The sequence below is a fragment of the Rhinolophus hipposideros genome (assembly GCF_964194185.1).
Source record: "Rhinolophus hipposideros genome assembly, chromosome: 5".
Taxonomy (NCBI): Eukaryota; Metazoa; Chordata; class Mammalia; order Chiroptera; family Rhinolophidae; genus Rhinolophus; species Rhinolophus hipposideros.
The window spans coordinates 58,904,752-58,931,295 of NC_138051.1; the positions used below are offsets into that span (position 1 = coordinate 58,904,752).

Here is a 26,544-nt window from a genome sequence, read left to right on the forward strand (position 1 = left end):
CCCTTGGGGATTCTTCCTCAACTAAAATGTTAATGATGCTAAGAACCTAACCCTCTTTAGTGCCAATAAAACAGACAAGCTAAGTTCATTGAAAAATCAATGAGTTGCCTAAAAGGAGCAAAGAGCTGATTTGATTTAGGGCTAGAGATTGCCCAGGACACACCGGGTGGAAAGAGGGTTCCAGGGACCACTAGAAGCTAGGAAAGGAGGCAGTTGTCTGTGTATGCACAGAGCCAAGGTGTCATCTCCAAGGAATTGTGGAAAAATGAGGCAACCACTTAGAACCAAGTGTGGACTCGGTTGTGCTGTATCCTGTCAAGGTCTACAGGTGGTGACTGCCATGGAGAGGAGGAAGGGAAAGCTGAGGGATAGAATAGTCTTGTGAGGAAAGGTGCTCAGAGGAGGAAAGAAAGACAGAAGAGGGTCATGAAGCTCGTCTTGTTTTCTGCTCAGAAACAGGTTGCAGAGAGCACGGTTCTGGGTGTGAGGAGACCTTGACTGTAGTCCTAGTTCTAGTTTGGTAAAATATAGTAAACAAAAAACCCTCAGCCAAAGGCTCTGCTCTTTGGACAGCCCTGTGCCTCCTTGACAGCCAGGCAGCTGGAAACACTCAGTGATTGAGGGAAGCAGCAAGTGACACACCCAGCAAGTCGCAAGTTAAATTCCTGTCAGTGTGCGTTTTCCGCCCAAACACACACAGCTAACCTGAGTTCTGGTCCTGGCTTTTCTTGTTAGTTGTTTGACCTTATTCCTTTTTAGACCTCAGTTTTTCCTCATCTAGAAAATGATGGATGTGTTCTAGGTCAGTAACTTGCAGAATTATGGGAAGCAGGACACAGAGTAGGTGGGAATCCACTCCCCAGCACATTGCACACATACATGTACACACACACACACGAGTAGTTCTGCCTTTATCTGTTAATTTTTAAAACGTATCTAAGTAATATCTTGTAGGAATTAAGAGTTACTTGGTAAACAGAGTCTAAAAAGTGCTGGACTAGGTACTTCTATGGTCTCCTTTCTTCTTATATGAGCAGTTTTCCTCCTCTTTTCCACATCATCAGCTATTTTCATCACCATCTCCCAAGTACTCTTTTGGAGTGTACTGAAACCTGATTTTACCTATATCAAAATATAAACTAAAACTCTGAAGCATGAGTCAAACTTTATTCATTCTATATCCATGACTTCTTTTCTTTAAATCTATTTTGAATTTCATTTACAGTCAAGCCAGTAAGACACACGATAATTAACATGGGTGATTAGTGATTAACTAATAGTCAACATGGGTGTGACTATATTTCAAGATTCTTTCCTTCCTAATTCCATAGGAACCACGTATTGGCTGCAATTGCAGCATATTTCAAAATCTCAGCAGGCCAATATTGTCAAACATACGAGGTCTGACAATTAAGTTCGTGTCATGGTTAACAAATTTAAAAATGTAGTGATATGTCGAGTCTTAGCCCTGAAAGAAAACCTTCTTTTCAATGCCTGGAAATATCACTTATTGGGGGAAGCTGTCTTAGAAATCTACAGTGCCCTGAATCTAGCGAGTTGTATTTTATCCCAATGTTGAGTGGCATTTAGAGGAGAGTGTAAGCCCCGTGCTTAAGTCTTAGCTCTGCCACTAAGTTTCAGGGACCTTAAACTTATTTATTTTTGTGGAACAGCAATTTTATCTTATCCATCTTCTGGGTCCCTAGAGTCCAGTACAGTGCCTGGCATTGAGCACATACTTGCTAAGCACATGTATATGCATCAGTGAATTAACAATTTAGTCTAGCTTTATTTTTATTTTTTTTAAAGATTTTATTGAGGAAGGGGAACAGGACTTTATTGGGGAACAGTGTGTATACTTCCAGGACTTTTTTCCAAGTCAAGTTGTTGTCCTTTCAGTCTTAGTTGTGCAGAGTGCCGTTCAGCTCCAGGTCCAGTTGCCGTCTCTAGTTGCAGGGGGCACAGCCCACCATCCCTTGCGGGAGTCCAACTGGCAACCTTGTGGTTGAGAGGATTCGCTGCAACCAACTGAGCCATCCGGGAGCTCAGCGGCAGCTCGGCTCAAGGTGTCCTGTTCAATCTTAGTTGCAGGGAGCGGAGCCCACCATCCCTTATGGGACTCGAGGAGTTGAACTGGCAACCTTGTGGTTGAGAGCCCACTGGCCCATGTGGGAATCGAACCGGCAGCCTTCGGAGATAGGAGCACGGAGCTCCAACCGCCTGAGACACTGGGCCGGCCCTAGCTTTATTTTATTTTTATATGTTAGGATAACAGGTTTTAGAATCAGGAGGAACTAACAAACGAAACACATTCTTAGACTTCAATAATTTTGTCCCCTTTCTTTTCTTCCATGTTCATATTCCCACTCTAACCAGCCAGCATTAATATCTGAAGGATAAAAGCTTCCAAGGAGCTATGATTGTTGTCCTCAGATACTTAGGGTTCTCGTGTAAGAAAAGATGTGCATTCATGATGCCAGGAACGTAGCCCTGGGACAAGAGGTAGAGTGGACATGCAGGAAACTGCAGCCCCCCTCACTTTGATGCATCCAGGAGTGTAAGGAAGAAGGGCTCAAGCATCAGACCAGGGTGGAGAGCTAGGTCAGATTAAAAAAAACCACCTAAGCCACCGGGCTGGCCCATAACTGGTATTCTTAAACTAGATTCTGAAATAAGACCACCCTTTATGAAACAAAGAAAACAAAATGTTGATAGCGCAAATGTCTACAATCTTCTTTGAAAGGAAAGGACTTAAAGAACTCCTTGGCCAGACCCTGTCCCGTTAGGGAAAAGATTACTTTTGTAATTCACATTGGTCATTTTGAATTCTGGTTTGAAGCTCCTGCTTTTTTCAAAATATTTAGCTTCTAGATATAAAACTTACACTTGCCCAGAGGACGATTTACTATGGCTTCTATACACCTATGTGGAATAGGACATGAGCCGTGTCAATTTTAAATACACAAAGGAGAAAAGAGAGTAGGCTGGCAGTGAGGTCCTTCCTCCCTGCCCCCCGCCTGGCACACCCAGCAGATGAATCGTGTTGTGCTGTACCTTGGTGCTCCAGCTGTTGTGTTTTGTGTGAAAATGCATTGTCCTTGATACTCGGGAAGTCGCAAGGGCCAAGTGATCTAATTTATGGTCCCATCTGAGCGGTGCCCTCCTCTAGGCATCTTACAGCTTTTCTCTCCCACCCGGCTGTTTGTTAAATTCAGGGAGTCTCATTTTCACTTTTCGAAACAGGTCGCTCCTAAATGCAGCACCCCTGCTGGAGTTTGAGGTGTGGGGCAGAGAGAAGGCGCCAAGCGAGTGGATATTACAATGTGGGAATCACAGTGACTTTCTTACACCCTACTGAGTCCCCCTGTAACTTATTTTTGTTTTAAGTCATTTATTTTTGTTTAAATGAGTCTTATGACTTAGTTTTGGGTTTTATTTTGTTCTATACAAGATATGCTAATAGACTCACAGGCATGATAAGAACTTGAACAAGGACAGACTGATGAACAGGGGACATGGGATGGCACAAGTGAATTATACTTAATCATTTTATGCTGTTAGAAATAATATATAGTATTCATGTACTTTGTCTCATCATCAGTATCTAAAAATGTCAGTTTGCCAAAATTTCCATTTGTAGTTAACCAGAGTAAATTTTATTCTGTTCCTTTTTTCAAAACAGTCCTTTGTTTGGGAACTCAAAATTAGTGGTACTAAGCAGTGTGTATTCAGCTTGTGGTCATGTGGAAGTGATTTCTTTTCTCTCATTGAAGGCTATTGAGATTTGTGCACTTCTTTTTTTTTCCAAATCATACTAAATTGGAGGTGGTACATCCCTAAATTTTAGCGCCCAACACAGTGCCAGATAAAATTAGATGGAATACCGGGACCAGCTCTCCCTCAGGAAGGAAAACAGTCATGGCACCTGAATGGAAGCTCTGCCTTTGAGGAACCTTTGGGCCCCCCTCGCTCATCCCTTTACTTCGTAGACAAGAACTCAGAGCCCAGTGAAGGGAGGGATTTTCTGAGGCCATTGGGGCCTGACTGGAATTCCAGAGGTCTTTCTTACTCCAGAGTTTATGCATTCTTCCCACTCTAGTTAGCCTCTTGAGCCTCAGTTTCCCTGGCAGCAAAATGATTAAATTGAACTAGATCATCCCTGACGTCCCTTCCATTTCAAAAATTATTTAGGTCATTCTTCATTTAGAATATGAAAGTCTCCATTTATCGTAATCCCTGTTTATATTTAGCTTAGTGCATCTGATTTGAAAGGAGAGTCTCTGCAAAATAGCTACACTTCCTGAAATTTGAAGTTTAAAAAAAGAATAGAGTTCAACACTGAAAGCTAGAATGTGATGCCAGTAGCACAAGAAATAAAAATGATATTCTTTAAAAATTCCAACCATATGATTTAATTTTATATTTCTTATTTTCTATTTAAAAGAAAAATAACACAAGCTCGAAAAGCAGTAAATATGTAAAGGGAAAATTTGTCAACTGATATTGGAAGATCTGACCTAGGTCACACATAAATCTCTCAGACAAGAGCCACAGGGCAAGCCATAATTTCAGAGAGTAAAAGAGAAAATGAAAGCTGTAGCTGTAGCTAGTGTCTTCTCTAAGTTACATAGGTGGATTCATTTTAGTTTTCTGATTGTGCTTCTGAGTATAATGTAAAAGGGCCGATAGCCAAGTCGGTTTTACCACTGTATGTAAAAAGTATTAATATCTCTACAGAGATAGAAGCCTAACATGAGATTTCCAAAGTTGCTTTTTACCATCAGTCATTGACTAAATAGTTGAAGCCCCACAAGCAAACTTTTGCATTGGCAATGTCCTTTCCAGGACCATTTTCCAAAATCACTTTACAGGAGCTTTTCTAATTGCCAACTACATGGTCCTTGCAAGGAAATACAATGCCATATATGTTGCTGCCATAACCCCAAGACCTAGCTGATACTTAAGCCTGCCTGTTAGGAAATCATTCTTCCCTGTTTAAACACACAAGAGTCTGTCTTACATCACTGTCCCTTCTTGGATCAGTGTACCTTCTTGGAAGTTTAAAATCTTGGATCTAAGGACTGGAAAAAGAAAAAAGCTATACCCAGAAGGGAGAAGAGGTTCATCTAACTAGTGTATCAAAATGCTACTAATTCTGGAGACTGATTAGCAAAGTGTGTGACTGGAGCAATTATTATTGTTCTGTATATTGTCCCAAAGTACTAGTTAGGCATAGAAAGCTCAACACAGCAAAACGTACAAGCAGGAATGTGGACTTGGACAAGTTAAATAGCATTTCGTATGTCGCCAGGTACCAGCAGTATATCAGCCCTCATAATATTATTGTGTCCCTCTGAAGTCTGCTCTCACAGCTAAGCATTTGGAAGGCAGACCCAGAATAAAGAGAGGCATTCACAAGGCTAACATTTTATACCGAGCACCCTTAGTACAACGTTTAATGTGCCATAAAACTAGGGGTTTCACTTGTTCATGAACTGTGTGCAAACGCAGGGCAGTGACGGGAGGTCGACTTCGCTTGGATCTGTTTTATGGTTGCTGAGCCTGTACCGTAATGTGATCTTGAAAAAGGTAAACAACAAAGAGTTTAGCAGTGAAAAATATGCCTAATATAAATACAGTCAAGTACATGGCAGTTCAGAATTTGAAAAATATGACTGTGGCATTAAATTTTCTGGTGGAATTAACAGAGGAACAGAACATAGCCTTTAAGGCAATATATCTGAGGCAGAGAAAGGAGATAATACATCTAATTCTGTGGTCTGTGTGGCATTCATATAGAAAACAGCACAGTAGCTTTATTTAATTGAGAAAATGAATCAATTACAATGATGTTGCATCATCAAATTCTTGGGAAATAGAAGATATAAGTCACCCTGTTGTGTAACAGTGTTAAAAAGTAATTGAGTATCTTAAGCATTTTGAATCAATTTCAGGTACTGGCACAGCTCAACCTTAATACAAAATTTATGAAGATGATTTCATACAATATGTTACTATCAAAACTGTGTAATAAAACCTGGTAACAATGTCTCTCTTTAAAAACCTGGGCAAAACAGTAAAAAAAAAAAAAAAAAAGACTTTGATATTGGTGTTTCTCCCTTTCTTGTAGTAAAGAGCCAACATTAAAATAGTGCAGTTTTAAGTTATCTTAAACCATGCGTTTAGCCCATCCTGTGAGGCAAGGTGGTGACAGTCCCCGAGATCTCAGTTCATAAGGAAACGTCCTCCCTTCAGTTCCTTTGGGCCACATCACTCATGTTACTGGGAACAATGTCTCACAAGCCATTCCTGAATTCATTTTGAAACATCTCTCTTGGAATGTCTGCTGCGTGTTTTCCTCAGAGAATGTTGTGATCTCCGTTACTGTTGGAAATTTGTTAAAAACATTCTCTTTGATGTCAAAAGTGGATTTCTAATTCTTTGTTCATTACAAGTAACTCTCCTGTTGAAGTAGTTGTATCTTACTAAGAATGCGGGTTAGGAGGGATGTGGAGTATTCACGTGCACAAAAAAATACATGAAAGCAAAGATACCTCATAGGAAAAGTTACCTGGGCTTTTCAAGATTTTTCAAAGGTGGTGTGGCTTGTTACTAAAATCCTTAACCACTTCAGGGTGGTAGTTAACAGCTTCGTCTTGCTTTTTAATGTAACTCTACCTGTAGAGCTTTATCCAGAAGTCCTCATTGACTAGAAAACAAGGAGCAGTCACTTAGGACGACATTAAGTGGGAACTAGCAAAGTGGACTAAGAAAGAGCCAGTCAGCCTGGGACAGGTTTCAGGGAGTGGTGTTTGCGGAGGGGGTGATGAGCCAAGAGTAGTGATGAGTGGGTACCATGTACAGTTGTGATAAGACATGGAGAAGTACTTTTGAACGCTCAAGCACTAGGCAGAAGGGTCTGCTGATCAGCCATATGGATGCAAAAGAAAGGCAAAAATGTAGCTTCTGCCCTTGAGAAGCTTACAGTCTAGTTGAGAACCCACATGCCAAAAATGATAATTTATCAACTTTAGCATGCCCAATATGTATGCAAATCTAATTGTTTTTAAGTAATGCTATGACTGAAGGCAGATACAGTGCAGATGCTGGAGAAAAAGAAGCGTTGAAGAAGCCACAGCCTGTTCCTGTGGCCTTTGGGCAGCCCCATCCTCTGGGAGGCCCAGCTTCCCGTCATAGAATAGCGATGATCGTCCCTGCCAACCATTGGGCAAATCAAATGAGAATATGAGAAAAAACCTTTCAAAACACCAGTAATAACATATAGCAAACTACAGTTATTTTCCTGATATTTTACCAGCTGATTGGAGCTCAGTTATCCCAGCAACCCACTGACCCTTCACTCATCCTATTTGGTTCCTGAAATCTTCCTTCTTAGGAAATTTAGTACCTCAGACTCCATTTTCATTGAGTTTGTAATAACTGTAGGCATTGCGGCCAGGCATTGAAGTGTTTAATACTCTAATTACTAAGCGGATGTTTTACTAATTTGGTGTCACGTATTAGTAACTTTGTAAGAGAAATGATGGTTTATTGGTGTTAGATGTGTGAGCAGCCTGCTTTAGAATGTTGATTAGGAACAAGCATTTCTTAACTTCACTCTGCTTTTATCCCTGAAAAACAGTGTAAAATTTGCATGAATTTGATTTTCCCAGAGAGCATTGCAACCCTGGAAACAGACTGAAGGAACTTTGGAAAAGGTGGAGTCTTCACCCCTCTCCTGAGTTAGAGGCAAATACTTCAACCACATAATTAAAGTTTTCTTCACAAAATAGGGAATTGTGAGCAGACACTGGCAGGAATCCAAAATTCTAATTTCTGACTATGATTTAATTTCAATTTTAAATAAATCGGTTTTTAATTTAAAAAGAGTGAGCTTCATAACATTAGCAATGATTGCAACATTAAGCCCAGTGTTCACAATCTAGCAATATAAAACATTATTTATATCTGAATCGTAAACAGCCTTTTGAAATGGATTATGGTTTTTCTCCCTATTCTAATACAACCTGGAGGGTACTAAAAAGTGTTGTGTGAAATTAACATTCTGCTGACTTTCGCCTATAAATGAGAAGCGAGCTATTAACATTTGTGTATTTTCATTATGTAAATTGTGTTAACACATGCCCACAAATTGCCACCAGCAATGCAATAATTTTCTCTCAGTGATCATAATGTGTCCAAGTGAGTCATTTTGATTATGACATGCTAATTACATATTGCCTTTTTTCAGATTCAGAAAAACCAGGGATCTTTAATGGTAAGCTTTATGAGTTCAGAAAAAAATTCACTTTTCTTTTTCCTGATGGCTGCTTCCTTTGCATGCTTGAATGCCTTGTTTTAAACTTAGCAAATTGCATTTTGAAGAAAATGCAAACCTTTAACTGCCTGTATTAGATTAGGTACCATTAGAAATAATAGAACATCCTGAGCATCAATGTTTTTATAAGAGTTTGCTGTTGTTGATTAATCTTGCTATATTTTATTGCATTAATGATTTTTTCTTTCCACTCCACTGTAAAGATATTGCATAGAGGCTAATACTTTTTCCTCTCTTCTTTCCCATTGCAGCCTCTCCAGCTTCTGCAGTGCATTGTTGATGAGGTGAGGCATCGTCTTATGTGCTTTCACTCCTAAAGTCATTCCTAATGGTGTGGAAAGCTTATATTTTGTTTCCTAATGAAGCACAGTGCCCAACATCCTCAGAGCAAGTTGTGCTGTATGGCTCTGAGCTGTGTTACGTGAACTGGCCTTGTCCCGAATCCTGCTCTGATTCTAGCTGACTCCCTGCCAAAACAGACTGTCCCCCAGGCTGGTCCGCGGGGGTATCAGAAGCCCTAAAGACAAAACACGATAATATTAATTTATCCTCTCCCTGGCCAGATGGGGATGGAGCCGGAAATTAAAGTGATATCATTTTTTTCCATAACAGATATTTAAAGTCATTCAGTAAAGCAAGGGTCAGAGTTGAACAGCAAACATAAGCTGAATAAAATTTGTCTTCCTTGCTTTATTTACCCAAAGCATATCAGAGTGATAAAAATATTCAAAAGCTCTGGGTCAACAGTTTAGCTTCAATTTCCTAATTAGACATTTTCCCCAGAATATACTCCTAAATTCTTGTGCTTTTAACTAGCATTCTCACATTTTAAGTCATCCTACCTTTGATCTTCCTTACCCATCGAGTTATACTGTGCCTTTGCCTTCATGGAGTTAATCTGCCTGCATTTCTTTCTCAGTCAACTTTTTCTGCTTCTTACTCTGACTTTAAATTCCTTTTTTCTGTACACAAGTCTCTCAGTTAAGAAACAATGGTTTTTTTAAAACCTGAGTTTTTCTGGACGTGGATTTGCCTAACAGCAATGCTTTTTTGTTTTTTTTTAACTTTAATTTTACAATATTTAAAACACTTGTAATGAAGGCAATAAATGACTCAGATAGGAAAGTTTGAAAGAAAAAAAACAAATCGTAACTCATAATTATTCCTCTCAATTAAACATCTGTATAACCAGTTATGAGATTTGGGAGAAAAAATAAAGATCCTCCTAGGAAAAAAACAAACGCATACACACATCCCAATAATAGTAAGAATGGGGCTCTCACATCCTCAATGGTTACATCAGTCCGTCCATATATCCCCTACAAGCCATAAACCATGTTGGTGCTAAAATGAAGGCACCGTCCTGAAACAAATGGAGGCCCCATTATCTCAAATATCAGACAGGCCTCCTGGATCTAATAGCTCATCAATATCTTCTGTCATCTTAGATTCTAAAAGCATCCTATCCCTATCAGAATCCTCCCAAACAAACTGATTTTCCTGAGGTCCCCTTCCAGGATGGGTTAGTGACGGGCCTGGGGAAACGTAGGCTACCCAGACGCACAGCCTGCCATGCTCCGTGGGCCCTACTGTGTTGGTCTGCCCGGCTCCTTGGCATCAGAAAGGGCAGGTACAGATATTCATCACCATAACGTGTATTGCTGGAGAGCTAATTTGAAGATTTTTCTGGATCAAATGGATATTTTCATGTCTTATTTGAAGTAGCAGTGATTGATGTTAAATTTAAAATAGTTTACTTTTTTGATCTGAGCAAATTCCTGAGACTCTTGAAATTGTCATAGGTGATATCCAAGGAGTGAAGGTCTGCGTGATGAAGGATCTATAACATGTAACTTAAATTGTATGTGTGTCTTTATAGCATTTCTTCCTCAATTGAGAAAATAACTTAGACACCTATTCCCATGTACCCTAAAAACATACTAAAATATCTTCTTTATAGAAACTTGGGAAATTCACATTGCCTTTACCAAAACAAACATGAATTGATCATGCAACTGAGCTGATGTTCAATAATAAGAATATTGGGAAAGAATTGGCCAGGTGACCTGACTTAGGCAAGGTGCTTCATAGCTTCTAAGAAAGAAAGGATTGGTGGGGTCCTTTAATTACCGTGCTTGCTCATGTTTATCAGATTTTTCATTGCTGTGAAACACTGTGTCTCAAAGGGTAGTCCAAGGACTAACTGCATCAGATTTATCTAAGGCTCTTGTTAAAAATGCAGATTCTTACACACAGCTCTCTTAATTAGACTTTCTAGTAGTGGAACCCAGGAATCTACATTTTTACTACTTTAATGTGCAAAGATAACTGTTTGCACATTAAAGTGTGAGAATCTCTTCTATAAAAGACTTTTAGGGCTAAGACTGCCCTTTTAGATCCCAGATGGCGATTAACTATCTTATCTTCATTTGCATCTGACTTTTAGAGCTCCTATTCCTGAGTGAATATAACCAACAGGATTTGAGCCATTTTACTCCTTGGGTAAAGGATGTACTCCATTGAGAAATGGATATCCAATGATAGTATATATTGTGCCTATTAGAGAAAAGTCAGATCAAAAAGTACCACTCCTAAGGGAGCCTAATTCAAACAAGATGGATGTATTTGGAGACCTGTACAAAATTGCCAAGCAAAGCCTAGTGTTAACATACCTCATTATTATGTGGATGCAGCTTGACCTCCTGGCATAGGCTGGCAAAGCGTGAAGAAGTAGTAAAACAAGACCAAAGGGGCAGGAGCCAGCCCTGGAGTAGCCGGAGGTGAATGTCAGAGTCAGTCTGGGAGTCAGGAGGTAGAATCCTAGGACAAAGCCAGAGTTAGATATCCAAATAGATGACGTCAAAAGTTGAACAGAGGAATAAGAATCATGAACATGAAATTTGGACCACAGAACAGGAATTGGAAGGGTAGCCGAGATAACAAGAAACTCGAGCTCCAATCAGAAATCTGGGCAATCCAGTTTCATTTTGGTGGGTGGTGATTAATCCGGCTTAGAGCTAGCTAACTCAGCACATGAGTGATGTTTTAACGATACCATCTGATGCCTCAGAGTTGCTTCCCTTAAAAGAACTTCTTACTTTAAAACATTCAGGTTCTGATCAGACCCTCTCCAAGTCCCTGAATACCTGTGTTGTGAAGTACTTTGATTCAGTGTGTGTGTGTGTGTGTGTGTGTGTGTGCGCGCGCGCGCGTGCGCACGCGCGCACGCACATGCTCATACGGTGATACCTTAGCCATCTGAAATCTTTGGGAAATAAGGTGGCCCTAATTGTCTAGATAGCTGAGATTTACTATTTTAAGCTCTGACATCAGCGAGGAAATTTGCATTTTTAGAAAGAAATGTTTCTAAAATCTATTTGCTCTTGGCAGCCTGTTGACAGAGTGTAGTGAATATCATTTAACCTTTTCTTGATGAGACGCAAGTCCTTGTTTTGAACATGGTACTGAACTAAACTTTGATTTATTAATGCCCTCTAGGGCTGTAGAATTGTATGGGGCTTACCTTGCTCTCGTTGAATCTTACCAACCGTTTTGCCTGTGTGTTTGGCGTGGGCACTCAGCAATGCACCTGGGCCTCTTGAGGTGTGTAGAGCCATTTGCTCCCAGGCTAAATGACCCTCCATGGCTGTGCAGCTTGGCTTGGTGTTTCTCCTGTGTTCTCTCTTGTCATTGCCTCTGTTTTCTATGGTCACTCCTTTCTCTTCCCAAGTGGCTACCTGCTGTCCCAGCGATCTGACCATCTGTCTTCAGTCTTTGCACTCCTGATAGTGATCCTAGCAAAACCAAAAGTGACAAATGAAATCAGGTGGTATGTGTAAGGTCTAACACACTCATCTGAGAAGAGAGAGAGTGCTTGAACCCCTTTAAGGAAGTTAAGTGGGTGGTTTTGTGTTCATTCAGTTAGCAGAAAGTTACCAAAGAACCCATTATGTGCTAGCTTACGTTGAATGGGCTATGGTGAGGACAGGCTCCAAGTCTTGAGAGAACTGGGTTTCTCTCAAGCTTCTCTCAAGTAGGCAAGGTACCCAGGCCAACCGCAGACTAGCTCTGTGAGTCAGGGAAGGAAGGCAGAAGGACAGTCCCAAATCCTGGGCCAACACATGTGTTGGGACTCAGGAGGCTATGTAGCTATCTAACACTCTCCCCATTGTCTCAGAGTGTGGAGTACGGACACTGAATGGACAACTGGCCAAGGAGCCAGTTTGGCAGGCAACAAAGCGCTGGCCCCACTGGTGATGTGGCAGGTGGAAATACAACAGTAATATCTGAGTCACCAAGTCCCAGGCCGGCTGGAGCCAGCTCGTGGGTGCCATCAGTGGACTGAGGTGCTGGGAATTGCAACGACTTAAGTGAGGACTTCCCCCTTGACCTACTCCCAAGTAGTCCATAGCCTTGGAAAAGATGTGGACACAGAAATGATTAATTATTTCATTGTAAGGTACGTACTATACAACCCTTAGACAGGAGAGTTTGTTCTACCAGGAGAGGGTTTGTTGTGGGAGCATGCCCCTCAGGGAAAGTGACATTTGAACTAAGTCTTAAATGAGAGTAGAAGTTTGCCAGGTCAAGAAAGGAAAAAAGTAAGTATCAGATAGAAGGGCTTAAAACTTTCTTGTGAATCATTTTTGAGTTCACAGATGTATTTTAGAATGTTCAGGCTGTCTAAAATATAACAATCAGGAAAAATAGATTACTCTGAATACACATACATATACATATATGTGTGTGTGTGTGTATGTGTGTGTGTGTGTGTGTGTGTGTGTATATATGTTTCAAGCATATTATAGCTAAAAATAAATTTCTGTCTAACATCTGTAGGTGCTTAGCAGGACAATTAGCAAATAAATCCCTGGTTTATACTTCCATTTATTCATTTTACTGGTGAAAAATGAATTCATGTAAGTCATGTTTTATACCCGATCAGAAGTATCTTCTACATGAAAGTTGATTTCTTAGTAAGAACTAACTATAAGATTTGTAAAATACAAAAATGGTTCTGAAATAGCAGTACAAGCTTTTAGTAATGGACTACAGTTTTCCAGGTGTGTAGACACACAATGAGCCTGATTGTTTAAAGATGCTAACTGAATAATTCTGAGTTATATTGATTATTCTTCCCTGATGAGAACACAAAGAAAGAAAGGTTTGGTATTAGGAAAGCACGGCATAGCACTCTATGTAGAACATCTGGGTGGGTCTGCTGGATAGTTTACTCTTCTGCTTACTCTAAGAAAGCCTCCTGAGGAAGATGAACACAGAACAGGGCTTTGATAGAGGACAGTGACGTATGCAGAGTATGGAGACTGAATGGACAACTGGCCAAGAGCCAAGGGGTCCAGGAGGTAGAAAACAGAGGTAATCAATAACAGAAGGAAATTTGGGAAATTCGCAATATGTGGAAACAATGCACTGCCATAGAACCAATGGGACAAAGAAGAATCACAAGGGAAATTAGAAACTACTTTGAGACGAGCAAAAATGAAAACACAGTATACCAAACCTTATGAGATACAGTGGAAACAGTGCTCAGAGGGAAATTTTTAGTGGTAAATGCCTGCATTAAAAAGAAACAATGATCTAAAATCAATAATCTAACCTTCTGCTTTAAACTGTAATAGAAAAAGAACAAACTAAAAGCATGCAGAAGGAAGGAAATAATAAAATGAGAGTGTAAATAAGTGAAATAGAGAATAGAAAACAGAGAAAATCAGTAAAACCAAAAGTTGGTTCTTTTGAAAAATAAGCAAAATTAGCAAACCTTTAGCTAGACAGAGAGAGAGAGAGAGAGAGGACATAATAGCTAAAATCAGGAATGAAAGACGATACCTTACTATCAACCTTACAGAAATAGAAAGGATTATAAGGGAATGATACTATGAACAACTGTATGCCAACAAATTAGAAAACTTAAATGAAATGAACAAATTTCTAGAAAAACGTAAACTACCAATACTGACTCAACAAGAAATATAAAATCTGAGTAGACTTATAACAAGTAAATAATATTTTTAAAAACTTCCCACAAGGAAAGCCCAGGACCATATGGCTTCACAAGTGAATTCTACTGAATGTTTAAAGAAAATTTAATACCATTCCTTCTCAAACTCCTCCAAATAAAATAAAGAGAAGGAAACACTTTTTGACTTCCTCTATATGAGGCCAGCATTACTTTGATACCAAAGCCAGACAGAGACTTCAAAAGAAAAGAAAACTACAGACCAATTACCCTTATTAGGATAGATGCAAAAATCCTCAAAAAATACCAGCAAAACCAAATCCAGCAGTATATAAAAGAATGATACATCATGACCAAGTAGAATTTATCCCACAAATGCTAGGTTGATTCAACATAACGAAAATGAGTGTAATACACCATATTAATAGAATAAAGGACAAAAATCCCCTTGTCATCTCTGTAGACACAGAAAAAGCACTTGACAAAATTCAACACCTTTTTATGATACAACATTCAACAAACTTGAAAGAGAAGGGGACTTGCACAACCTGAGAAAGAACATCTACTAAAAACCTATGGCTAACACCGTAGTTAATGGTAAAAGACTGAAAGTTTTTCCTCTAAGATCAGGAGGAAGAGAAGGATGTCTGCTCTCACCACTTCTATTAACATTGTACTGAAGGTTCTACCCAGGGCAATTAGTCAAGAAAAAGAGGAGGATATAAAATAATACTTGTAGATGACATAAAATATATAAAAAGCCCTAGAAAATTGATACCAAAAAATTATTCAGTAAGGTTATAGGATAAAAGATCACACAAAAGTCAGTTTTATTTCTATATACTAGTAATCTAAAATGAACAATCCAAAAGTGAAATTAAAAACAAAAAAAAAAGTTACTATAGCATTTAAAAAATAAAATACTTAGGAATAAATTTAACAAAAGGAGTGGAAAACTTGTACACTGAAAATTAACAAAACATGATTGAAAGAAATTAAAGACTTAAATAAATGAAAAGACATCCCACGTTCATGGAATGGAAGACTTAATATTGGTAAGATGGCGGTACTCCCCAACTTGATCTACAGATTTGGTGCCATCCCTGTCAAAAAATCAAAATCCCAGTGGGCTTTTTTTGCAGAAATGGATGAGCTGCTCTCAAAATTTATATTGAAATGTAAGTGAAGTCAGAGTAGCCAAAACAGTCTTGGAAAAATAAAGGAACAAAGTTGGAAGATTTAAATTTCCTGATTTCAAAACTCACTACATAGTTACAGTAATCAAGATAGTGTGGTACTGACAATAAGGATAGAACATATGGAATAGAATTGAGAGTCCAGAAATGAAGCCATATATCTATAGTCAGTTGTTTTTCAAAGAGGATGCCAAGCACATTCAATGGTGAAAGAATAGTCTTTTCAACAAATGATACTGAGACAATTGGATATCCACGTGGAAAAGAATGAATTTGGAACCCCTACCTAACATCATACTCAAAATGGATCAAAGACCTAAATATAAGAGCTAAAACTATGATGCTCTTAAAAGAAAACAGGTGTGAATCTTTAGGACCTTAGATTGGGTGACAGTTTATTATATGTGACACCATCAAGATATTGGAATCACCATAATAATGCCGGGGTTCCAAGCCAACAGACAGGTAGAGCCATGGCAACTGCCACAACTCCTAAGACCTTTGTACCCCAGTGTAGGAGGTGGGGGAGATGCTGGCTTTCCCTATAAGGTCTGTAGCTGAGGAAAGGGAATTGACAGGAATGCCACAGTAGGGATAGGGGGAAGATGATAAAGGAAGTGGCCAGCTGAGGGATGGGCAAGAAGAGGAAGAAGGGGGCTGGGGGTGTTGTTGTGGGGCCTGGCCTTGGGTCCTCAACGATGAGGAGTAAAGTGGGTTTGCTTAAGATGCAAATAGACTCTCTCGGTCAAAAACATCTTTAGTAGCCCATCATTACAAAAGTCTATGCCTTCTGAGAGTTCTTATGACTCTATTTAATCATAAAATGTAATGAAGACATCAAAGAGTCTTCACTATATACTTATCTGCCTGACTGGCATATGCACATCATTACAATGGCACTAAAAAGTCATTATGAATGGGGACAATCATCCACTTCACCAAACACCTGAAGTCCCAGGAGGCCTCACATGGACGCTACACTTAGATGTGGCTCGTCTGATGTTTTCTAGAAATTCCAGCAACCATGCCCAGTGCTGGGAGGAAGCAGTGTTTGATGCCAGCCCTAACCTGGCAGCTTGTCACACATGAGCCGGGCAAACCAAGAGGCAGCTAACATCTCTGTTCTAGAAGAGGGCGACACATGAAGAAGGGAATGAGAAAATTGAGGACTGGGAAAGGGAGAAGAAAAAGGAGGGAAGAGTCTGCATTATGACCACATTATTAAAAAGCTTCTAAGCTTTTCTGTCTCTGACTTTGGGTCAGTCGTTCGTTTTCAAACACTTTCACACCTATGGTTGTGTTCACCCTCTACTGAGAATGACCTTCGCCCCTTTTTCACTTTGTGAAAGCCTAAGCATCTTCTAAGGCCCAGCTCAAACATCATCTCCTCTTTGAAGCTATCTCTGTTAACCTTCCCACCTCTTCCCATCCTGCCACACTCCTGCCCAGTGCTAGGAGGAATTCAACATAGCATTGTTTACAAAGCTGTATTATAGTTTGTAATCATACTGAATCAAATTTCATTCTTGAATTTGTCTCCCACTAGATCACGACATCATCCTGCACAGGGATTTATCCCAGCATCTGGCCCAAGCAGGATCTCAGTAAATGCTCCTTGTAGTAAATTAAAACATGGATTTTTCTAGCAGGGCGATTCCTACACAAAATAGAATGTGATCTAAGTTTGTCTTTTCTTCTACGGAGGCCTATCCTATTCAGCCGAAAAGGACCGCCAGCCTATAACACAGCAGCTAAGTACAGAGACCATCATAGAGAAACCCATTTGTTTTCTTTTTTCTTCCTTTGAAATTATTTTATTGAAACATAATTCACGTAACTTGAATTTTATTCTTTTAAAGTACACAACTCAGTTCCAGAACATTTCCATCACTCCAGAAAGAAACCCAGTACCTGTTAACAGTCCTAATTCCTCTCTCCACTCTAATATATGACAACCACTAATCTAGTATTTCATTCCTATTGCTGGCTGAATAATACTCCCTTGTTTAAATGTACCACATTTTGTCTTTTCATCAGTTGTGAACATTTAGGCTATTTCCAGTTTGGGACTATTATGAATAATGCTGCCATAAACATTTGCGTACAAGTTTTTATACAGATGTATATTTTCACCTCTCTTGCTTATATACCTAGGAGTGGAATTGCTGGGTCACATGAAAATTCTACGTTTGACTTTTTGATGAACTTCCAAACTGTTCCATACCATGTTACGTTCCTACCAACAATTTATGAGAGTTCAAATTTCTTCACATTTTTGTCAGCACTTGTTATTTTCTGTTTATTTGATTATGGCCCTCCTAATGGATGTGACGTGGTCTCTCATTGTGGTTTTGATTTGCATTTCCTTTATGATTAAGGGTGTTGAACATATTCTCATGTTTTTATTGGCCGTTTGTATATCTTCTTTGGACAAATATCTATTCACATCCATTGCCCATTTTTAAATTGGGTTATTTGTCTTTTTATTACTAAGTTGTAAGAGTTCCTTTATATTCTGGATACTGGACTCTAAATTTTTTCCTCATTCTATGGCTTTTTTATTCACTTTCTTGATGGTGTCCTTTGATACACAAAAGATTTTCATTTTTCATTTTTTGGACTTGAAAGCCATTCTAGTTTGATCAGAGGGTGAGAGACTTAGATCTCCACCTATTCCCACTCCACCCCCGGCACCTTTATAAAAACCTAAGGCCTAAAAACCCCTGATTATAGCCCAAATAATCATTCTGGAAACCTGTATGAATCCCAGAACTAGGTACTGGGAATAGAGAATGAATAAGATGCGCCTGCCAGAGTTTCTCCTCTAGTCAAAAAGGCAGACCGGTAAATAGCCATATGTAAATAGATCACTTCCAACTAAACTGCAGGTGGTAGAAGTGGTGTGAGACCTGGTGTCCCGAGCTCTCAGATCATGGTAACTACTCACATAGACGGGTATTTGTGATAAGCTATTTCATGATGTGTGTAACTTGTATGACTGAGGCATTAGACACTTGGTAAGTTAATCCAAGTAGATACACAATAGTCTTGTCCTCCGTGATATTGTTAACTAGACCTGTGTCTCAGCATTGGGAATATATAATTGGGAGCCTGAAAACTGATATTCCTCTTTTGTGTAAGGCAACCTTTAGAAATCTAATGCCTCCTTTGAAAAGTTTAGTATGTTTAAATTAATGCAATTTGGCCGGTTTGAAGATTGAAAATAGGTTAGCATTAAGGCCATAATTCCTTTAGTAATTACTTTTTCTATTGGTAATAACTGTTTCTTTTAGAAATGACATTAACATTCTACCAAAACACAGCAGTAATCCAAAAGTTAATGTTCTGTTCATTTATAATTATATTTAATTCATATTTATGAGTTGTTGGGAGGGAGGAGAAAGAAGTGAGTTTTAAAAATGTAACAGAAGAAACAAGGTAAAAGCAAAAATTTTCCTGATAGTCTGAAGAATGTACAAAGTCACTTAAAAGTGGGAAAAATTAATTTTTAAATACAGTTATATAAAATCAAATTTTATTAGCTATTGCTGAAAAAATGTGTATATTATTTCCTAGTGACACTGAGTGAATTCAGTGGATAGATTTTCTCAATTTCTTTTTATTTACTAAGCAAAATATTAGTGTAAACATCCCTGTAATTTTGCTTTCAGTAAGTCAATTCGATTTTGGGTTTTTTTAACCAGGAAAAATTCTGCATCTTTAGGCAATCGTTGAGCAAGTAGCTTTGTGTTTTCTTTGAATTGTCCACAAAGCCTGATGTATTATTAATGAATTAATTTCTTGGTGGTGGAGGCCTGTGAATAGCATTCCGTGAATGGGCAGTTGCCTGGTGGGGCCAGTTTTGGCTGCTGTCATTTAACATGTGTTGCTCTATTGTGAAGTCTTATCCAGCCGTAGGACAATGCTCATTTAATCCACCATGATGGGACCTACACACCCTGAGCCCAAGTTGGATGCCAGGGTCAGTTACCCAGCAGCTCGGGCCGGGGCACTGCTCTGCCTCACTGCCTAGTTGCTATAATCATTTCGCCTGCCGTTAATTCTCCCTAAACCAGGGAAAATGCGTCTGTGAGCAGTTCGAATGTTCTCAAAAGAGATTACAAACGGGTGGGCTGGGGTGTTGCTTCCATTCCAGAATGGAGGCAGCATTCCAGGGAGTGTAAGTTCCTTCTTTCCTCCTGGAAATAGAAGCGTCTGGGCCCACGAGATCCATGATGTTCTGAGGTCCAGAGTAGCAGATGGCATTATGATTTTCCAAATCCTGATGAACATTCTAACTGAACTTGTTCATTTCACAGTATGTAGCTCTATTTTTTTTCGCTTCCTCTCCCTCCCGCCCGTCCTGTCTTCCTCTTTGTTCCTCTCGCATTGACTAATTTTAAACTGATGCGGTGTCTCCTTTAGCCAGCTTTAAATCCCCTTCTCTCGGCTTATTATACAGAGCCAGGTAGGGCACAATTTCACATATAATTTTCAGCATTTGAGTTGCCGCTGACGTAGCCTTTGAATTTGTTTATAAAAAATGTGTAAGCCAACACTCCTATACCATGCAGCCACTGGAGTTCTGCTTTTCCCCTTCTCCGTAACTTGCTGTGCAGGGTGGCGAATGGCAGCAGTTATTTTCACTAACAGTCGCATGAACGTTCAGGAGGACAGACAGTGTGGCGGTGTGGACTTGGGCTTTCAGGGAGTTCTCAGAGTCTGACGTGATAGTGTTATGGCTTGTTGATTTTTGAGGACACGGACCTGCCAGGTTCTTGCCCTTGAACAGTGTGTGGGTGTAGTTCAGATGTTTCAGTGTTAACCCCTTACCTATGGAAAGAGGGATGGTGCCTTTCATTGAAGAACCTGTTAAGGGTTACTTTTCTCTCCTAGATTTTCCTCTTTCATTTTTGTTTAATATTGTGTATGATCTACCTTTAATCTGAGATTGCTTTTCATCAGTACTTCTGCACACACAACCTGGTGAAACGCTAGTGTGTATATTAACATTGTAATTTAGATCCTGGATCAAAGGTGTAGCTGGACTTTTCCTGAGGAAAAAAAAAATTGACCAGTGTATGGAATTCAAACACTATATAGGGACAAGGTAAAACCACAGGTAGGAATTGCTGAATAATTACCTTTAGACCAGCCTGAGCGGGAGGCTTCCCACGAGAGTGAGCTCATTTAATGGTTCCTAAAACTCAATCTCGTGGATGTCAGTGGTCATGCTTGATTATTTGCAGCAGTGTTTTATGAAAAAGCAATAGAAATGCATTGAGAAGCTACAGAGAGAGAAGACAATAACGGGTTTTACTTTTGTAAATGAAATCCCTTTGGCATGAGACAAGCATGTTTCTTGCTGCTCTGCCTACACCACTGAAAAGGGAGCTGCATGTGGATGTTAGTCTGCAAGTGTGTGTATGAGTGTGTACATGTACTATTCATAGAGGCTCCTCTAAATGCTACAGTTGCCTATCGCTCATGACCAAGAGGAGACCTAAAATAAAAAGAGAAAGTGGTATGTTCATTGGCTTTAGAAAGGAAGCAATTTTGCAAATGCAGTTTAAAAGGTTGATGCACTTTCCAGTTCTCTACCTACCTTTTTTAAGGAATTTTACAAAACACCAAGATCTTTGCCATTTGTTTAGAAAATCTCTAAGTAAATGTAAATCTTTTAAATGACAAAAAATGTATAGACGAAATGAAGGCTTAGTTTTGATATTAATGACAATATTTGTTCCTCCTCTCTTATCACAATACTGAGGAATTTCTAGAGCATGTTTAGGAGAAAATGAAAAATCTTTATAATCTCAAGTCCCAATTACCTAGAGACAGATTCCTTTAGACCTGTTCATTTATATTTTGTGGTTTTTTATAAGCCATCTGGTTGTGATGTTCATGTGGCTAACAGCTGGTTCTCCCTTGATTTAAGGGTTTGTGAGTAAGGTGGGTATTTCAGTGGCGAAAATTTCAGGCCTTTTGCCCCTGGTTCCAGGTCCATCTGAGACAAGTTAAATGAGCTGCTACTGTCAGCCCAGACCCAGTGGACAGAACTTCACACCAAAATGCCCACACATGTAATTTGTCACATCTGGCAACCCAGAGCATGAGGTGACCCAGTGTGGAAATTGAATCATCTTTCACTTTCTCTGCTCAGGGCTTGATGTGGAGTGGGATGAGCAAAAGAAGGGCTCTCTGGTTTCCAGCTGAGGAGGGTCAGAGGCTTTCCTTTCTGATGATGTCCATCTGCAAACTGTCCTAAATTCAAAGCCTCATTCCCACCCCGGAACTCTCCCTTGTAACACCCCGCAGGTTAGGTCAGTTCCATCTGCATCGTGAAATCAAACATACACATAGTGTCAAAATACTGATTGTTCCCTCACAGAACGACCACATTTTTAACTAAGGGTTTTTAACAAGCATTGACGACTTTTTTACAAATCTGATGTGTAATTATGCTTTATTCATATCTTAAACTGGACTGTCTCATTCTCTGACTGACTAGGAGTACCTGTCCATCTATTTCCCACCTTAGTCTCTCGGATAAGGTGGGACTGCCTTTTCTCCCCACTCGGGTACAGTCTGTTATAGCAGAAACATACAGATGTGAACACTGATGACATTCAGAATATTAAAACCGAGCTAACTTCCCAGAATCTGCTATAGGACTACACTTTGGACAGGTAGATTTTTGGCTTGTAGATAAGCTTCTGTGGATATGTTTAAAGGTGAAGGTCCAGTTGTTTTGGTTTTTGTCTCTTTTTTTTTAAACAAACTAGGTTTCCTCCCCTATGGAGAGCAGATTTGTCCTATGGATTCTGCCAGTTGTCTCACAAAGATGTTGTTTTAAAGCAGTGAATAGTGGAGGATCAAAAACCGATTTGGGGTCTGACAAGACAAAATGCTGTTCTGCCTGACCTGAATGCACTGGATCACAAATGACCTTTGATCCCAGCTTTGTGGAGAGAAGTGGAGTGATCTGATAGAGCTGTGCCAATTAGTATGAAGCACGCTGTATAAGACCAGAAATTGTTGGGCCAGGTGAAAGGAACATGAGGCTTGAATTAAAAGATTTATGTTTAAAATGTTAGAGCATAACTCTCAATACTGGTCAGACTTCAGGTGATTCTGTGAGGGTGACCACCTGTTAGCTTGATGGCTTGACACGGTGAAGTCTAGAAATAGACTATCAGAAAAAGTCAGAAGGCTTGCCATATTTTATTTAACTTGCCTGGCTGATTTACCTTAGAATTAACGAGTGTAGCCAACACCTTGAGAATTCTGAGACGTTGTCCTTCTAACTTCCTTACGTTTCACTGCCACTAAGTAGAAAATCTTAATTTGAAAGAATGTCGGTTTTGCGCAGAGAAGGGAACAGGATACAAGTTAATATGGTCAAGGTCCCTGCGTTCCCAGGAGTGAGAAAGGAAGAAAGGAAGGAAGCAAAGAGGGTGTCTCACGGTCCTCCAGGTGCTTAGACATTGTTCCCCATCACACTTCCCTCTGAACTCAGGTACCAGCCAAACTGCATTGAACCCTTGGTGCTCCCCAGTGCAGCTTTATCCCCTTGAACAATACACAGAGTCTTTCAGGATATGAATTAAATGTCAGTCATCCCTCAGTGCCAGGCGCAGTGCCTTTGACATCATAGGTAGTCAAGAAAATTATGGAATGGAGGAACCAATAAATAAGTAATGAATAATTGTATCCCTTTTTTTACAGTATTTTCTGTCTGTGCCCTATCAATGTCTGAATTGACCACCATGTCATTGTCAAGCTCCATTGTCATCTTCAGTTATGAATTAAAGACAAAAATTAAATCCTTGGTTATATTTTTTTAAGCAAAGATCTCTTAACTTTTCCAGCTGAGTCGCTAATGTCAGGCTTCTTCCTGATACAAAGCAGTGGTCCTCTAAGAATCTGGGTCTCGTTAGAGTTTTTAAAACTGGCTCCTTAATTTTTTCTTTTTAAACTTTCTTTTTTTGACATCATTTTAGATTTATATGCAGTTACAAAAAATAATACGGAGTGATCCTGTGTGCCCTTCACCCAGTTTCTCCCATGTTAGCAGCTCATAAGAATAGTACAGTATCTCAACCAGGAAATTGACATTGGTACAGGGCACTGAACTTACACAGGTTTTGTGTGTGTATGTGTGTGTGTGTGTATATGTGTGTGTGTGTGTGTAAACATTAATGACATAAATTTTTTCAAAGCCAAGAAACATTATAGTTTCAAAAAAATCTATGCCTTTAAAATAATAGCCTCCCTTTTAAGTAAGTCGTTTCAAAAGCACTTTTCTCATTTATGTTTTCTGTACTTGGAATATCCAACATCCTGTCTGCTCTCAAGGTCACAAGGTGTACTTATTGGCACACTTACTCTGCAAGTGTGCAGTTACACACACACCGATTTTCTGCTGCTTGCCTTTTTTTATGCCTGAGTACCTTGCTGACAAGTGCTAATAACAAAATACCCAGAGAGAGTCCAGCTGAAGTTAGCATACATTAAACATTCTGAACCTGTCCTTTTGCTCATAGATTGTGCATAATTAATAATTAAACAGTTGCAGTTGTAATGGGTTGACCTTCCTGAACTGTTCATTATTCACAAGGCAAAGGCATCACTCAAACTTTTTCCCATTGTCCTTGGCTGTTCTCTAGCGTGCTGCCTGCCTGTGTTCCAGTTGTTTGGCAAAGGGCTGACCAGGTAGTTACTGAAACCTCTGAGACTTGGACACAGTCCTCCTTGATGGCCAGAATTGCTTCCTGAAATGGTTATGGCAGATATTTTTATGTAACAGTCGCCTGCTCCATAACAAGATCCAGCTCGTGTCCCCTTAGCAGGTCTATAGTTGATTTGGGACTAGAGTCTCAGGTTAAGGCTTTTGGTTAAGGTCGTGTCCTCTCTTGTGTTCCCTACTCTACTTAGAAGATCCATAGGAAAGCACCCCAACAAAGCCCTTAAGGTGAAGTATGGCACCCAGGGTCTTAAAGAGCGTGACTTCTATTAACAACTTAGAGTCGGTTTCAGCCAGTCCTGAGAGTTACCTGTGTAACCGCTTCTCCAATTTGTATTTGTATTTTTGAAATGCATTTCTTCATCTGGCCTGAACCCATATTTCCCAGAGAACGGTTTTGATAAGTAGCAGCAGTTACTTTACGAGGTCCTTTGAGTTCCGTGGCATGGTTCTCAGTGTCCTCCTCACCCCGTGGTGACTGGGTGCCTTCCCTCCCTGGGAGCTTCTGTGAAACTGAAGCAGCTTTCCTACTAACCTCCCTCCCTCCCTCTTTGGAACATATTTGAATTACATCAGGAAATAGGCAGGTTCTTGGAGGTGTTTTACATCCTGCTCTAAACTAACTTCTCATTTTAATTGCTTAAAAAACGATACTTTAAAATCCTCCAGTGTGGTACCCACTGTCAGGTGTGTTCATTTGATTTCCTCTGGTGTGTTAACAGCCTGTGGCCTCTGCGGGGTTGGAGGCCCTCCCAGGACTCCTTTGCCCTGTGTTGGTGTGGCACTCTGACCACCCGTCCGGGAGTCAGTCTTCTGTCTCTCAGAAAATTCTCCTTGGAGACATGCACTTCAAGATGGAAAGGAAGTATGTGGCGTTATGCATGTGAGATTACAGTTTCCCCTGCGTCTTTGATGAGTGATTCTTCCCAGGCACCACTGAGATGAGAATCCACTCTCTGTGGTTCTGCAAAGTCGACTTGGGCTGGCATTTTCACAAGTGAAATAAATTATTCATGGGTACCACCCAGTGTTCCTTAGTTTTATATTATGAGGAACTTAACAGGCTACAATATCAGGTCTTAAATAAAATTAACTATCCATGCAAAGATGTCACATTTCCTCGTTTAGTGTCTCATCCGTGTTAAAATGACATCTCCATCAAGTTGCCTAGTCTATAATTCATTAATTTACTCTTAGTATCATACTTTAAAATGAGGCCCACATTAGCATCGTGTTTTTTACCAGGATCTTTGTAGAAAACCCATCCAGAATTTTAACCATCTTGGTAAATATTCAGCCACATTAAGACAGTAGGCTTTTTTTTATTTTCCTAAACATTGCATTTTAATGCAACTGCTACTCAGACACTTCTAATACTACAGCCTCCAAAAAAATTTTCAGGAATGCATGACTTGGGGAACTATCTGATCAGAGTCCATAATTTTTGTACCTCAGACTTTGAACTATCTTTTTACTAATAGTTTTTGAGACAGTAAAATGTCATTTCTCGAACTGGGCCTTGTAGAATCTTGCCGGCTGGGTGATATATATGTCTTTCCTAAAACAGGCTGGGCTGAAATTGATATCATGTTTTATTTTTGCTCTTCAAACCGATGGGACTTCTGTGACCGTTTTATAGTACCTTTATCGAGGACTTGTCGTGTTATTGGACGTGTCATGTTATTGCGTGCCTTGTTTCTTTTGAGCAGACGATTTCATCAGATATACCCCACCCCCGTTTTTCATGTCCTCTCTGTGTCATGCCTGCATGTAATCCTTTGAACTTGGCAAGATTTTATTTCATTCCCATTTTCCTTTGTTTTCCTTTCTTCTTCGAAGCTTTTCCCTAAGTTTATGATTATGATTACTAACCTCCTCCTCTGGATGAATGGAGTAAATTCAAAGGCAACAGATATGCAAAAACTAAGAAACATTTTGTTCACATTCCTTTTCTTTTAACCTCTTTAGAGTTTGTGGGGAGGGGAGGGTTGGGGCTGCTTTGACCCCCTCGGTTTCTTTTGATTCAATTGTATTTTCCAGCAGTTTCCAATTGTTTGAATTGGAAACAAAGCCTTAATAAGAGTTCTAGTTAATTTTCTGTCTTGTAATTACCGATCTCATTTTTCTGATAATTGGCCACAGCAATTATATGTATATTTACTAATCACATAGGGGGCTGTGCGATTGTATCTATCTGCCACCATTGATAATGACACGCATATTGCAGAGGTGCTTTTATCATCTTCTTTTTTCCACTACATCAAAGCCATTTCCTCTCGTTCTCAAT

General features: G+C 39.7%; 1 protein-coding gene across 4 annotated transcripts in view; it reads left to right on the top strand.

Moving 5' to 3' along the window:
* The window catches only part of MAP2K5 (mitogen-activated protein kinase kinase 5), a 236,612-nt gene that overhangs the window by 168,464 nt on the left and 41,604 nt on the right, over positions 1 to 26,544 (top strand). For 2 of the 4 annotated variants that reach the window (XM_081048101.1, XM_081048100.1), the window contains 2 exons: positions 8,252 to 8,278; positions 8,590 to 8,622. In XM_081048101.1, the coding sequence (XP_080904227.1) occupies positions 8,252 to 8,278; positions 8,590 to 8,622 (60 nt within the window). Of the gene's footprint in view, positions 1 to 7,673; positions 7,719 to 8,251; positions 8,279 to 8,589; positions 8,623 to 24,979; positions 25,236 to 26,544 lie in introns of those variants that run through there. The other 2 variants (XM_081048102.1, XM_081048099.1) reach the window with 2 other exon arrangements.